This window comes from Pseudopipra pipra, chromosome 5, assembly GCF_036250125.1.
Source record: "Pseudopipra pipra isolate bDixPip1 chromosome 5, bDixPip1.hap1, whole genome shotgun sequence".
Taxonomy (NCBI): Eukaryota; Metazoa; Chordata; class Aves; order Passeriformes; family Pipridae; genus Pseudopipra; species Pseudopipra pipra.
In genome coordinates, this window is record NC_087553.1 from 26286633 (window position 1) to 26302560 (window position 15928).

Sequence of the window (15928 nt, forward strand, 5' to 3'; positions counted from 1 at the left end):
AAAAAAATGTAATACTATAATGTAATACTATAAAAAAATGTAATAAAAACTCCTTTAGTTTAACTGCTAACAAGAAAAAAAACATGAAGAAAACATTCATATGTAGATACATAAGATTAGCACCTGATCTTCAATACTTCCTATTTCTCAGTGTCTGGGAACCCCATGCTGTATCTTCAGTAATTTATATTTAAGCCTCTCTAAGTATGCCTGGTTATCAGTACTTGAAATGACATTTCAGAGAAGATTTCTTTTAACCCATAGTCATAAGTATATTAAATGTAAATGAGCCCAGGCTTTTACTCACATCAAAATCTAAGGCACTTTTAATTTTTTTTTAATTCTGGCATGGTCCACATTCAATTCAGTTTTCCACTTCTTGTCAGAGAAGCATGCAAAAGAAGTTTAACTTGGGTATATTTAATGTATTAAAAAAAGCCAGCTTCTTTTTAAGTGTGCTTTTTCCGGGTGTGTAACAGAACCATACCTGCCATTTACAGAATTATTTCATTGTATTGACATTAACAATACAACTGCTTTTTAGATGACCCAGACGTATTCTAAGAACTGCAACTCACTGGAAACTGCTGAGGAGCACCTGCCAAGTGCCTCCAGTTTCCCTCTCTGTCAGGTGTCTGTCACATGAGCAAAGGCAGGCAGGGAGCACCAGGGACTGGCCCAGGGACTGGCCCCGGCAGCTGCCAAGAGGCGATGCCAGAACCTCACATCCTGGCAGGTACCACCAGTGATGCCGTGTGACCACAAGTGCATCTATCCTACTGCCAAAACTCAGACAAGGGAGGAAGCAGGTTGCCAAAGGAAGTCAGGAGGCTCTCAGTTCTCCCTGTCCATGAGCACAGGGCCCTCTGGGAAAGGGCCCAGCAAGGGGCAGGCCTGAAGCTGCATACCTGGTTCTAGTCGGCCACGTGTCTGGCAGCTCTGTCTGACATGAGAAGACTCCTGTCTAACACAGTTTGTTTTCCATAAATATTCTCACGGCTCAGTGGGTATTTTCTGAATCAATTTGACCAATATGGAACTGTGCTTTCTAGGTGTTCTTAGAGCTTAACAGCAAATCCATAAACATTTAATAACTACATCTTCCAAGCTTCTCCATTCTGGCCCTAGGGACACCATTTATAATGAGTGTGCACGTACTTCCACAAATTACAGCCTACAGCTCATCTCCTAAAACCATGTCTGAGCATCTCGTTGTGGAATTTTCAAAACCATTTTCAGAGCACATTCCTGTTCTCTACAAATGATACTATAAGCTAAAAAAAAAAAAGACTACATACATTCAGGCACCACCACTGGTTTTGAGTTTACCTCATTTACCTCTGAGTTTTTTCTATTCCCACTGAAAAGATCAAATGTTAGATCGACCTTTTCTAAAATAGGTTTAAACTTGCATATTCTAGGTTCCTCAAAAAAACCCCCCAAAAAACCAACAACAAAAAACCAAAACACCCTCAAACCCAAACAACACAACCCACCCAAAACAAAACAAAAAACCCCACCAGACTGTGTAAAGTATAAAATTAAAAAGCACTTCGGTAATTTTTAACAATATACAACACTGTCCTAGTTAGGACAACTGAGATCAGTTCATCATGGCATGGGTGTAACCCAAAACTGTGTATTCTATAGCCTTCCATGGCATTTCCCAGAAACTGTTGTGAATAGACTATTTGCACCCTCTGCCCATAGAGCCTGACTCCTCAGGCTATAAACTAGGTGTTAAGAGGCCCGTGAGATAGGAGGATGCTCTTGTCCTCACACCCTTGGTGGAACTCCCCGCCCTGAGGGGAGCACTGAACATTCCTGCCTGAACTGGAGGATATATAATCTTGGAGTCTTGGAACATTTTTAACCACTCTGTGGGATCCAGAGAAAGACTGCAACAGCTCTTCCCCCAGCATCTCACTGCAATCACCACTTTTGACCAGACTGCAGCAGCTCTCCCACCAGCAGGTTCTTCCCCTCTCCCTTTACTTTGGACTCAAGTGGGGCCCAAGGAACAGCACTTTGTTCATGCCCCAGGGTACTGGGTTATACATTTGGGTTTTGTGGGTTAAGACCAATTGTTTGTTTGTATGATTGTACTTACTGTATTATTTTAGTAAATTGTTATTCTGACTTATAATCTCTCCTTTGAGTTGAGTTCATTTCCCCTGCTGGTTAACTCTAAACCAGCACAAACACAAACATTGCCCAAGAAAGATTATTTTTTAAAAAACATTTTAAACTCTATTGTGCCGCCAGGCAGAGAAAAATCAAAAGCAATGGGGACAAGTGGTGAAATGAAAGCTATGTTCTACCAGGAATTTAAAAAATTGCCACATTCTCATGAAAAGCTGCAATTTGCATATTACTAGAAACAGAATATTTGTCAAAGGTAATAGAAACATAAAAAACCCCTAATGACCCCAAATCCCACTACTCTCAAGGTTAGCAACATTTCAATGACCTTGAGCCTGGCCTTGAATTTAGTAAGTACCAGCTCTGCAAAAAAGGCATACTTTCAATCCCTGTGCACACTCCAGTTTAAATAATACTCCATTGGATTTTTCATTTTTTCTTTAAACTGGAGTGGTGTTCCATAGAGATACTTAATCCAATAATGGAAGCCAGTTTTGCAAATGGTGTTTTCTTCTTATCCTTCCTCATCCTGCCAATTCTGTTTAAATGCCTCCTCTCTAGCCAGTTACTTTCTAAACAGTTCAGCACATGCGGTTTAGGAATTACAGGGTGGGTGGGAGGGGGGAATACAAGCATCAATAAACTAACTGCTTTCTCACAAAGCTAAAAAAAAAACCAGCGACTTTTCCTGGTTTAGATGTTAGTCACTCAGCATTTTTGAGCTGTCACAGGTAAATCACACTCTTCTCTCACTGCCCAACAGAAAATACTTCCAGAAATTGCAACAGCTCCCCCATCCCCCTTAAACTTTCTGTGTAGTCTTAGGCAGCTCTGAGACAGCGATCTAGATGCCAACACTGGGAAGACTCGCGTTTCATAAGCACAATGTTACTTTGCCGAGCACTTAGACAGGCGCAGCCACAACAGGAAGTATTGGAAAATCTTCTGGAGCAAGACAAAACCACCCTAAATTAGATCCTGCACGATGACTACTCACTAACCAGCCTTACTCTGGAAGGCAATCTTTGCAGAACAGTAATTTAGAACTTAGCAGAAAGCATTCATGGGGTATGTGAAAACTAGTTACATCCATTTAAAATTCTATATTATCTAAAAAAGCTGTCAGATCACATTAGCCCAGTACCAAGAGATGATTGGCACATACGAAATACATCCCACTTCCTACATCCTAATCGGTGCACAGGGAAACAGGTAACCATTAATTCCGCACGAAGCTTCAGCAAACATGTAACACATCTGCAAGACCGAGTACGACATGCAGAACACTTAAATCATCTCTAATTGCTGCCTACCCTCGGGTGCAGTATTCTTTTGCTTATATGTTAAGAACTGCACAGCGTAACAGGAACTGCTCTTTCCCAGCAGCACCCCAGTTCTGTGGATTTATGGTCAAGTGCCGGTTCAAACTTTCGAGTTCATCGCCACGCACCCTGACAAAAACTGTGAGCAGCTTTACACACCAATAATCTTCACTGCGCGACCACAGAGCGATCTGAAACCCGACCGTACATCTAATATCTCCCTCAGGGAATTACTGCCTCCAGATGTTAAGCTTTTAGTTAGCCGTTTGGGGCTTGATTTTACAAGACCTTATCTACTTGGGTCAACCCCACTTTGCCTTTCAGAAAGCAACAGCCGTACCCGCCTGCTAACTGACACGATGGCTTGGGTCGGAATTTACACAAAAACTACAATAACATAAAAACCCACCCTGCTCTATGGAAGGGGCTGTTGGCTTACGGGGGATTTTCTGGCTCGCTGTGTCCCCCCCCCCCGACCAGAATGTCGCAGCCGCCGTGTCCCTCCACGGGACGGCGCGGGAGGGCTGCGGGCACCGCCGGCAGCGCATCTCCCTCTGATACCACCGGGAACGGCACCGCCCGGCGCCGACAGCTCCGCTGGGGGAGGCGGTGCCCAGCCCCCCCACCCGCCGGTGACCGACAGCCCCGCCCCGCGGGGGAAGCGGGGAACGGGCCCCGGGCCTGCCAATCACGGCGAGCGCCGCCCGGCCCGCCCGGAGCCGCCGTGACCTCCGGGGCTGCGGCGGCTCCGCCCCCTCCTGCCCGCCCCGCCGCGGCCGGGGGGCACTTACCGTCCCGGGACGTGCCCATGAGCTGGTCCAGCATGGCGCGCATCTGGGCCTGCGCCGACATCCTGAGCGCGGGGAGGGCCGGCGCAGCCCGGCCGAGTCACGCCGATAGCGGCCTGCAAGGCCCGAGGCGCGGCGGGCGCTCGGCCCTGCCCCTCGCGTCACGGGCGGGCCCGGGCGGGGCCGCTCCCCCACCGCCGCGGGGGGAGGGAGGGGAGCGGTCGCTGCCTCCGCCTGGCGCTCCCAGGGGGAGGCGGAGCGGGAATCTCGCCTCGCGCCGGGCCCGGTGCCGCCGGTGCCGCCGCCTCGCGCCCCCGCACGCGCCCCCTCCGCGCGCTCCCTCCCGCGCCCGCCACGCGCGCGCGCCGGCGGGAACGGAAACCCACGCGCAGGCGCTCTACGTCTCTCCGTCCGCTCGGCGACGTCAGCGCGGACGGGCCGCGGCGCCCTCCCATTGGCCACGGCTCGCGGTGCTCGGCCGGTGACGCACCGCGTGGCGAGGCGCCTGATTGGGCCTCCGGGCTGGGCCTCTGGGGCGCGCTGATTGGCCAGGGGGGCCCGCGTGGCTGCTGTGACGTCATGGTCTCTGGGTCAGCGACGGCGGGCGGGGCGGGGCGTCTGGGAGCTCCTTGGGGACGGTCCCATTTGGAGACAGTTCCCTGCTGGACTCATGTCCAGCACCACTGCAATCGCCCCGTGCTTCGCTCAAGCTGCCGGGTGCGGTTGTGGTGATGAACATACTGTAAAACCCCGCTTCTTGGAGAACCTCCCTTAAAACTGAAGCTTCGCCACGTGCGGCAGCAAATTCAGCTTGCGAGGCGCTGAGATCCAATTTCAAAATTGCATTCACGTTCTCATGGTTTTTTATGCGTTCCAACGCTTGCACTTTGTGACTCTCCCTTTGTCAATCGTGGTGTTGCCATCTAGTGCCCAGGACCTGTCACGGATATCAATTCTAATCGTCCACCAGCGTGGTCATGTTCAGCTTTTGAGATTATCTCAGTACGAGTAAGAAGAGGCAACACAAATTCTCAGGGTGCGGTGACATCCCATAACTTAGATCTACTATGCTGAAAATAAGTTGGTACTTTCCCACCTGTGATATCAATGTTTTTCAAAAAACCCACCGCTGTTTAACTTGTGAGACACTGTAAGACTTGCAACTGGAATCTGGTCTACAGAACCCTAAAATCTGTAGTTCCCACCTCCTTACCTTACCTCAGTAGCCCAAATCTCCCCAGTTTTAAGGATCTATTGTCTACGTGCTGTACTGTGGGGATAGAACCAATGCTTTTCTGACAGAATACTTTGTTTTCCCTGGCAGTAAAAAAAAATCAAGTTTTGTTAGCCTTGCTTAAAGCTCCTCCCCCTGTAAACAAATCTCACATTTTTTGCCACTTTAGGTCACACTTGTTACAGATTTCTTACGTATCTTGCATACAATTCAACACTCTTCTGAGAAAAAAACAGCAACAATTCGAGCCCCTTTTTCCAAAAAGAAACTTGTCATTTCAGATTGCAAGACAAATAAGAAAAGGCAGTGCCATGCATGTCCCTGGTGCGACTGGAAGTGGCCAGTTCCCCTCAGCTTTCCTGAGACTTGCAGTGTGTGAGGGCAGCACAGGAGGTTGGAAGACACATGAAGGACTTCTTGGGGACACTGAGAAACACATAATTCATCAAGAAAAAAACACCTCTGTGAATTGCCAGCGCTTGCTCACCGCCGTGGAAAAAAATAAGACAGACGTTTGTGCTACTGCAGTGCTCACCAGAATCCATGGATGTCCCACAGAAGGGCCTTATTCTTGGGAGAGTAGGAAATTACACAGAGAATGTGCCTGGAAAATGCTACAGTAAACACTAGGCAAATTCACTTACCTACTGTTTTTGAGGGGGGGAACCACAAACCCTTGCAACCCCTCAGACAAGCAGTTCAGCAGTGAAGGCTTTCATGTTTTTCCACTAAAAGCCACCTGTCACCCCGTGCAGGCTGCCCATCATACCACAAGCTCAGACGGACGAGGGCTCTGGGAAGCCTGATAAAAGGAGAGAGGGGTTCCCAATTATGGCTCTTTCACACCATAACCTAAAACTGAGGAAAAAAACCCTGCTAGAGAACGCAGCCTGTTCCAGTAGCCGTAGGATATTTATTGAGGAATAATGAGTTTACACAGCAGACCCATGTCAGCCTTTCCCCCCCGGCTGCTGGGGCAGCCTGAAGCCCACCAGCCCGGCGACCTCCTCGGGCGAGCGCTCGCCCTTGCCGTGGTACTCGCGGTGCAGGGCCTCGTGCTCGCGGACACTGCGGAGCAGGCACAGGTAGGTGGCGGCCTGGAAGTGCAGCTCCTGCTGGGCCCGGCACAGCTTCTCGCTGGTCACCTGCGGGGAGCGGCGGTCAGGGCGGCCCAGAGGCCTCGCCGAGCCCCGGGGCTGCTCGGGCAGGAGTGGGTGGGAGGGAGGGAGGGAGAGGGGACCTGCGCCTACCCGGTGCGCGCGGAAGGCCGCGAGCACGTGGCGATAGGCGGGGCTGTCGCGATAGTGGCGGCCGGCGGCGTGGCGGAGCTCGCGCAGGAGCGCGCGCAGCGTGCGCAGGGGGGTGCCCAGCGCCGCCATCTTCCGCCCCGCGCGCGCGCCCGCCCGCCGGCCAATCGGGCGCCGCCGCCTGGCTCCGCGGCCACGCCCTCGCGCCCTGACAGTGCGCGCTGCCGAGAGCCGAGCGAACGATCGCCTCTTCGCGTCCCCCCCGCCGCCATGGCAAACAGCGCAGATCGAGTGGCGGTGGTCGGGCGGTCGGGACGGTCCGTGCCCGCACCCCCCTCGCGCTGGGCCGGGGGTTGAGCGGCCCGCCGCCGGCCTGTGGTACCGGAGCGGGGTCACCGTGAGACACCCGAGGAGCCCATCCCGCTGCGGGAAGCCGCCTCGCGCGAGTTTTTGGGGTCTCCGGATTAAAAGGGTCTGCACGTCTCGCTAGAGCCAGCAGGGGACGGCCAGCAAGAAGTCCAGGAGCCGCACACCCGCGGCAGCCGGCGGCTCGCGGGCACCCGGAGAAACGGCGAGGCTTGAGGGGAAAAAAAACACCCACCCCAGATGGGACTCGAACCCACAATCCCTGGCTTAGGAGGCCAATGCCTTATCCATTAGGCCACTGGGGCTGCCGCGGGAAAAGGGTTTCCGCGCGTCTACTTGTCTCCTGTCCCCGCCCCCTTTGCCTTTTATGGAACGGATCAGAAGCCGCTGACTGGGCAGCGCCGTCCCGCGCGGCTGCCGCGCGGCCCCCTGGGAGCCGGGGCGGGGCTACGGCGCCTCATAACAAGGCGCCCTGCAGGGCAGCGCACCCCGTGGTACCGACCCGCCGGAGGTTTAGAGCGCTGTTGGTCGCACCCTCCACATCCCCAAAACGGAAAAGCCCGACAAAAAAGCCCCAAGGGAGAACCCTTCAAGTAAAACCTTTTTACATCTTTATTTTTGTGAGAAATCACAGAGACAGGACTAATATGTACATTCCTCTTTATTTAATACAGCACAGACACGGGACACATAAAAAAAGAAAAGTACACTCATGAAAAAGCCTGTCGCGGTCAGGGACAGGGAACAGCTATGCCGAATTGAGTAAGGCTCCTACTGCAGAACAGGGGTCTGCCGGCAAGGGTGGATCCCAGAGCAAAGTCTGCTGCCAAAAAAAAAGCTTTGCACTCCTTTCAGGAAAGCAGAAAAGGGCAAGTCCCTTCCGGAACAGGTGAAGGCAGCATTACCTGCAAGGTGCAGGATACAAACCCCATTACTGTGTTTGGATCAAAGCACTGATAAAATGAAATGCTCTCCAGTTATTTTTGCAGAGGGCCAATAGTCCTGACCTCTGAAAGCATTGGACTGCTCAGGGATAGCAAACCTGAGTACCTGGAAGGAGTGAAAACATCAAGTAGTCACACAGAAGAGAGTTAAAATTAGCCTCCCTGATAGGGCTCTGCTACCCACAACTGGAAACGTGCAGGAGAACAAACCAGCTTCCCAACTAACAAAAGACTAACAGCCATTAAACTGACCAGAACAATATACGTATTTGGAACTGACGCAGGCTTTTGTGGCAGCAGCTTCTTCCTTTTTCCTGCCTCAGTTCAGGATGGAGATAAAGCAGGCACCAGTTCCTCTGGCAAAGAGCCTTACACACTTTTAAAAAATTAAAATACAAAAAAGGGAGACAGGTGTTATTTACAAAATCCATGGCTGGTACAGTACATCATTTTTAAGACACACTAAATGCTACAATCTTTCAGGTCCTGAGATTATTACAAAAAAACCCCCAACAACTCAAAACTTGTGTTCAGGTCCAGTTTTATATGGAGAGAGGAAAGAAACCACACATTTAAAACACAGTATCCCTTGAAGTTATTGAAACATACCTCCCTAAAAATTCCAAATGAAAGTGGTGCTAACCACCCAAATGTAGCTGCATTTGGTTGTTCAGGCTTGTTGTCACAAGAGGGGAGCATTTCACAGGGCAGTTTCCCTGGAAAGCTCATCAGGTAAGCACAAGGCTGTTGAGATCCTCTCTCCATCACTAAGCCCTATAATCCGAAATGTGCGAGTATTAAAAGGAGGAAGGTGATCTTGTACAAAGTCATGAAGGACTGAGTAAAGCATCACAGGAATCAACAACTCAAACAGGTTTGCCATCTTGTAGTAACTGTGCATTCCTTTGTTTGAAGCTGAGGAATGCAAAGAATTCTCGCACTGATTTAACACTCGTTTATAAAAAAGTAAATCTCGGCCAGCCTTTTGTTCTGAGCTCCCCAGTGAAAGGCAGCAAAATGGTTTCTCAGCCCTTCATTGTCTGGGGGATCACAGCAAGTCAGGTAGAGTTAAGCTGGCTACATCCAAACTTGCTAAAATATTTATATACTAAAAGTGACACCAAACAAAGGATATGGAGGCCAAACTGCTGTTGAGGGGATGATCCCTACTGCCATTAGCTGTGCAGGGCACTTTTCTTCACTGAGCCTCTTTTATCAGGCAGAACCAAAGGGACTTGCACCCACACCTGTTTTTTCTTCCAATGAAATATTCTGAACATAGAGATTTTGTACCATCAGAAGTTATCAACCCAGATGCCCTTTTTATTATAAGCACCTGATCTTAAGCTAGAGAATGCCAACATTGTAAGGATTACTAATTAAATGCTTTTAACCCTTAGTAAAAGAAGACTACAAGAGACAAATCACATAACAAGGGTACTAGTTTAACTGCTAAAATATAGCGCTGCTCAGTAGACTTTTGAGGGTAAAAAGTAGGAGTTAATTTTGTATTTTTTTTTTAAACAGTAGTCCAAAAATAAACTTTCTCCATCTATTTCCAATACAGATCTTGAGAACTATGCAAGAACATGGTACTAATTGCTACATGATGGAATCACCGGCAATAAAACACACACTACGGTTCTCATCTCTGAGCTAAATTGTTATTTGAGTTACATACAACAAGACTAAAAGACCAGTGAGAAACACCTGGGGACTGTGATTTAGCTTTTACTTAGCTGATAACTCCCCATGTTTAGAAGCAACTTCATTTCAGTGAAAAACTAATTTAATTCACTTCTGATGCTGGAAAGAAACCTGGGATGTCTCATTAGTTTCTCCCCAAATCCAATCTGTACATCAAAAAACATTGCTGCGGCTTCTTAAACCAATTGTGAGAGCTGAATATTCTGAGAAACTCTCAGACTAAAACCTGTCACAAGAGGTGATTTTAGCTTCCCTCTCAAAGCAACTTCATGACACTTGACACTACGTGTTGCATCAGTGAAAGGGTTTCTTTTTCAAAATACAGTTTTTTTCTTCATGTTAGCAAAAAAGTTCTGCAGTACAGACATTCAAAAATATTCCATTTTCTTTGGGTAAAATTTCAGTATGTGTTAAGAGGGGTAGCTAGGAAAAGGAATGCATGTAACACTGAAACACATATACTTATCTGCATAGTTGATATTAGTGACTACTAATCAAACTAAGGCTTTATCTGGAAAAAGCTGAGAACACAAGACAGTTTCTTTCCCCACTCCTCTGGTGAAATCTGCTAAGTTTTAATGTAGCTCTGGCTGCCTTGGCAGCTACACAGTTTGGCCTATGATGATAGCATCTCCTGACTGGTTTTGGTTGATTCTCCCCTGCTCTTTTTCTCTTGGTACTAGACAGCAGCAAACGTGACTGTCTGTCAATAAAACACTTCTGTATACATTACTAGGAGGAAAAAGAAGAAAAAAACATAAAAAACCCTTTTAGCATTGCACATGATAGGAGTCAAACATAGTGTACGTTGCTTGCTTGGGATTACTTCATCATTACTAGTTAATGGTTGTTATTTAAGCAGGAGATGACAGCAAGGGAAGAGACTGAAATGCGTTTCTAGATACAAAACATGGTTGGTGGTGGTGGGTTTTTTTTCTTCTTTTTTTTTCCTTCTTCCCGAGTTGCTCTGTAGAATTATAGCTGTCAAAAATGGCTACAAAATACACACCTATATCCTTGACTACTGACAAGATCAGTGCAGTGTTGTTTATGAGTGTGCAAAAACAGCTGTGGGGAATCTTTGTAATTCCCCAGTTTTGGGCCAGTTCCAGGCCATACTGATCTCTCAGCATAACTCATAGCAGCAGCAGGGCTTTCTACGGACCCAAAAAGCTATTACAGCAGCAAGGGATCATCAGGTCATAGAAAAAGGATGATGAAGCCACAGTGGAAGTTTCCACAAACAAAACGTTCCCCTACACAATGCTCATCTTTCCAGTGGCCCAGTAATCATACTTCTGGCTGCTTATTTTGGTAGTGATTTCTTAAGCAGCACAGATTTTCACAACAACTGCATTTGTTAGAAAAGACTGCAACACTCAGCCATCATCACCAGCTGTAGATTCCTACAGATCAGCCTAGGAAAAAGAGCATTTGCGACCAAAATTAATTAAACAGCAACATAGGTGGGTGTGGCAAACTCCACTTAAGTAACTTCACTAATGCATCTAAAGAGATTAAGAAGCACCCTCAACTATCACTCCAACTGGCTGAGCTACCAGCAATAGTCCTATCTTTGACTGGCACCATTGGATTGGTAGGAGAAATCCGCCTATGGTTTAGTTTACATAATAGGTTTAGTCAAATATGTGAAGACAAGCCAAGAACTGAGGCTATTCTCTGCCACAGGAAATATGTTGTATTTGGTATCATACTTTGTTTTCCAGTCTGGTTCTCCACTCACGAAGGACTCTTCATTCCATTCCCATTTGGTAAAATAAATGCTTCCTTTTCATACTGCAACTCAAAATTAGATCTTCCCCAGGGGAAGCACATCACAGAACTAGAACAGTCTAATGATGCATACACGTTACCTTAAGTTTAGCACTTGGTCAACAAGTGAATTGCTAATTTCAGGTATTCTTGCTTATAATAATCATAAGTTAGACAGACCCTCAGCACAAAGGTGTTGAAATCACTAGATCATCTATTGCAGATAGCTAATTTTGTCAGAGAACAAGGAAACAAGCACAGACAGTATTATGAGAGTTCACCTGCAGCTAACCAACAGAGTCATAAGAGAACAAACCATTAATAAAATCTCAATAAATTAAGAAAAAGTACAACTGGAAAAGTACTTGATGGTGAGGAACTTAGGCAGCATGTGAAGCATAGCCAGTTTTAAATTCAATTAGCACCTGCACTCTTGCAGGTTTTACCAAATTTCTTTTTACATATGATGGACAGTGGAAAGTGACAACTTTGGTAAGTGTGAGAATCCTTGCAATAACCGGTGTTAAGCAGATGTGACTAGCTGCACACAGGATGCCTTGCAGTTCATCTCAACTCAAACTTATTTAAGCTCCTGTTTTAACTCTCTTTCCCCCACATGTCCTTGGGGCTATCAGCCACACATCTTTGCCTCAATAATTGTGTGAAACAGTCCAGTAGCTAATAAGGTTGCCAGACAGGGCTCATAATGTTTTACTCATGACCTAATTAAGAAAAATTTAAAACCTTCAGAGAAAAATGCAAGAAGTTCCATTCCCATTAGCCATTTCCTTTCTCTCATGCACGTTTACGCACACTCATGCACACGCTCTTTTATTGTACTGCCATCTTTGCACAAACGTTCACCATTAAGTAGTTTGACAGAGCCAGGAGAATGTAGAAGGATGAACAGGTTTCAGAAATATTGCTGTGTATGTGTGTGTGTGTGTGTGCATGTGTGTGCGTGAGAAAGAATGCACAAGCACACAGAACCAACACCATGGTACAGCAGCATGAAGTTATACACATTACACACTCGGTTGTTTTTTTTCTTTACAAAAGGGAAAAAAATAGTATAACAGCATAAAGCCATCTTGGCAAGCTTAAGATTTTCCTCCAAAATGCCTTCTAGCACTTCAGGATCTCTGAGAAAAGTTTAAAGAGGATAGGGAAATAAAATAAAAAAAAAGGCACTTAAACAAAGGACAAAAGCCTGAATCAAGTAAGTCATGGAGGGTAACAGCCATTTCACCGGAGCTTGGACCAATCAAAGTCTACCAAACCTTTTTTTAATATCTATAAAATTAAAATTGCATAAAGTGTTAATAATCAGTTGTTTACCTACTGCTTTTACCTTCTGGTTCATTATGGAAAAAAATCCAACAAACCAAAACAACAAACAAGCCCAAACAAAAAGCAAGTGTCCCTTTAATGATTTCCCCCCAGTTCAGCAAAAGATGAAAAGCTGATGTGGGAGGGAGCCTTCCACAGTTTGGCTTGGCTGTAGGTTTTCCCTACCAAAAAAAAAAAAAAAAAAAAAAAAAAACAAAAAAACCACACACCAAAACAAAAGCAGAAGAGGGACCACTTTGCTTTCACCAATTCACTCAAAACCAAAACAAAACTAGAACAAAACAAACAACCCATCAACCCAAACACCCCAACATTTCTAATCCATCTGTGGGCAAAAACTAATCAAAAGAAAACAAAAAAACCCCAACCTGTAAACTAGATTAAAATTTGCTAATAAATACAGCCAAAAGTTCATTTTACGAATGTAGCAGCAAATGTGATAAAGTTAGTTGGAGTCCAAGATGACTCCCAGAGGGTTACTGGTTCGCACAACTGATGGCAGTTTGGGAGAGTTGCAAGATTTCTCTGTTTTCATGTCCTCAAGGGTCTTGCACCAAGTGGAGAAGGAGTGTGGAGGAAGGGTCAGATGATGGGACTGCAGGAACAGGCTTTTAACACCTGTCCCACTCCTAAATCTGTGCATTGGATCGGATTCAAACAAACAGCAGAACCCAAGTAATTAAAAGTTACTTCTGATTAGCAGAAAACAGATGTGAAACCCACAGCATCCACACTTGTGACTTAGTTGATCAGTATTTAGTCATGTTTCTCAAATCAACAGAGAAGGCTGGACAAAGTGGCCTAGGCCATTTGCATCTCCGAGTGGGAGAACACTGCAGTTCTAGTCCAAAATACCAGGAAACTTTGCAGCCTGTTTTTCATTTAGCCTGCCTTCTTTCTTTGCAAGTGTCTCTATGGATTTAAAATAGCTACTGCGACTTTAGGGACTTTGGATCATGTAGCAGAAAATACTACCCAGACGGTTTTAACATCTAAAACCTATGTTTGAAGTTATTGCTTGCATTTGTTTGGGGCTTTCAGAGAGCTTGACATGTTAGCTCATATACAGTCCCCAAACCAAGTTCAGCCCTGCTGCCTGGAAAAGACAGCTATACTTGGCTTTCTTATTGCTTGTGAATACTGAGGGTTTATTTAGTATGTACAACTACAGTTTATTTATTAACAAAGGCCCTTAAAAAGTAGTAAAAACCTTGGGGGGAAATGTCTTCAGAAGAGCTGCTGTGCAGAAAGTAGTAAAACATTAACCTAATTTCGCATTTGGACGCTGCAGCAATCTTTCCCTTCCCCATCCTGTCTATGCTACCTGCATAGGCAGGGAATCACCCTATTATTTCCTTTGACTCGGCCTTGCTAAGTTTAACCAGGGAGAATAGGGAACAGCAATGAAAGGGTCTACATTCCCTATGTTGCTCATTCCAAAGAAGCTCAGGAGCATAATGACTGAAAACAGTTACCTGCTGGGGGGCTGTTTGAACTGAAGTCACAAACAACATATGGTCATCTTTATTCTCATCATCCTACTATTTCCACAAGAAGTATTAGTTTACTTGTTTCCCAAGACTGAGAAGCTCAGTAGGACACAGAGGCAGCACTGCTCCTACCCTCATGATTTAGAGAGGATGCTCTTCAACTGAAGATGAGGCATACTTCCAGGAAGAGAGGAACACTGAAAGGGAATTTGTGCTGTAGTTATAAAGGGCTCCAAGTCTCCCAGTCTAAAATTTCATTAAGTATGAAGACAAAAGATGGCAATTTGAATGAGATGCCTTGATGAGGAAAACATAGAAGAGGTAGAACTCTTGGGACAGGGTCTTTTAAATATATTGCTGCTGCCCAGTGGCTCACTGCAACAACTCCCTTAGCTACATGCAATGTTAAAATTGTCAGGTTTGACACAGTTCAGAGAATTAACATCCTGCCAGAACCATTGGGCTCAAAAAACAAAAGTTGTCTTCCTTCAACCCTTCCTGGAGAAAAGAGGGAAAAAAACCAGATAAAGCTTGCATTCTAAATAGTTCATGGTATTTTGAGAGAATTTGTGCAGTATTAAGAATGCCAGGGTCTACACAGCTGTATATTTCAACTCTTAATAACCTCAGTGGAGATGCAAGCTTATCTAATCAACACGCCACATACAAAACATTAGCGCTAGCTAAAAAGCATTTAATTGGCAGATGCTGTGGAGTGAAATTAATGAACTAATGCATCTTAATTCAATCTGTCTTTCACAGAAGTGTTGTGCAAAAACATTTATTGCTGAGCTCAACCCAACATTTTTATACTAAATACACAATATATATTATTTTAAATTTATGTATATATATTTATATAAAATTAAAATGAGCTCTAAATAGAAAAGAAATTGTTGTCTGATCTAAGAAAAATAAATCACATGTAAAAGAAACCTGCAAGCTCGAAATAATCTAGCAAAAAACATTGAAGATTAATTATTCATGGGTCAAAGTCGCTCTAGAAGGTGTGAGATAACCAGTAGTCTCTGGTTCGATCTCAGGTCAAACTACTGGAAAAACTATTTACTAGGAATTTCAGCATCTCTGGTCAAAGGAATGTTTTAGGGCTGAAGGAGAAGGGCATCCTACTACTTTATTTGCTCCTTTCCCCAATGACTTATTTATCTGACAGCGCAAGGGATGCAATAGCAAAGTTCTGTCCTAGTGTTGAAAGTGCAACATGTGCTGGATACTTTCTAATCTTACACGTCAACCAGTTGATGTATTGCTATCAAAGAAAAAAAAAAAGCCAGCTTTGCAGTCTTGTGCTACCATGTAAGAAAGAGTTCAGGTCAGACACTCCCCAGGCCAGCAGGGGCTGGAAATGCTGGAGACAACCCATTCAAGCCCCCAGAAGAGAAGGCACCTCTGGTCGCTTTTGAACGACTCCTCTTTGGCTAATGCCTGAAGCAGTATTAACCTGACTCTGGAGTAGGTCACAATCAGGTTTCTTTAGCTAGGAAATCAGTATAATGCATGGCTTTTGGGAAGAGTTAGATGAAAAATGAAGATCGAGAATCAGC

At 45.7% G+C, this 15928-nt stretch overlaps 2 protein-coding genes and 1 non-coding gene across 5 annotated transcripts in view; all 3 read right to left on the reverse strand.

Moving 5' to 3' along the window:
• The window catches only part of LUC7L2 (LUC7 like 2, pre-mRNA splicing factor), a 33011-nt gene extending 28482 nt beyond the window's left edge, over window positions 1-4529 (reverse strand). The window contains exon 1 of one of the 3 annotated variants that reach the window (XM_064655212.1): window positions 4256-4529. In XM_064655212.1, coding sequence (XP_064511282.1) covers window positions 4256-4316 — 61 coding nt within the window. In that variant the 5' untranslated portion in view covers window positions 4317-4529. Of the gene's footprint in view, window positions 1-3873; window positions 4028-4255 lie in introns of those variants that run through there. The other 2 variants (XM_064655213.1, XM_064655211.1) reach the window with 2 other exon arrangements.
• Window positions 4530-6379: 1850 nt separating this feature from the next.
• On the reverse strand, window positions 6380-6914 carry FMC1 (formation of mitochondrial complex V assembly factor 1 homolog). Its single transcript, XM_064655215.1, has 2 exons — window positions 6737-6914; window positions 6380-6631 (listed from the first exon to the last, which is right to left on the reverse strand). Exons 1-2 carry the CDS (start codon window positions 6863-6865, stop codon window positions 6437-6439), a joined length of 324 nt encoding a protein of 107 aa, XP_064511285.1. The 5' UTR covers window positions 6866-6914; the 3' UTR covers window positions 6380-6436.
• A 417-nt stretch (window positions 6915-7331) lies between these two features.
• TRNAR-CCU (transfer RNA arginine (anticodon CCU)) lies at window positions 7332-7404 on the reverse strand. The gene has a single exon. It is a non-coding gene; the product is annotated as a tRNA-Arg (tRNA).
• Between the last annotated feature and the right edge of the window lie 8524 nt (window positions 7405-15928).

Coding starts and splice junctions, on each gene's coding strand:
- FMC1 (XM_064655215.1), bottom strand. CDS start 6,865: ATGGCGGCGCTGGGCACCCCCCTGCGCACGCTGCGCGCGCTCCTGCGC. Junction 6,632..6,736: donor CGGCCTTCCGCGCGCACCGG/GTAGGCGCAGGT, acceptor CGCTCCCCGCAG/GTGACCAGCGAGAAGCTGTG.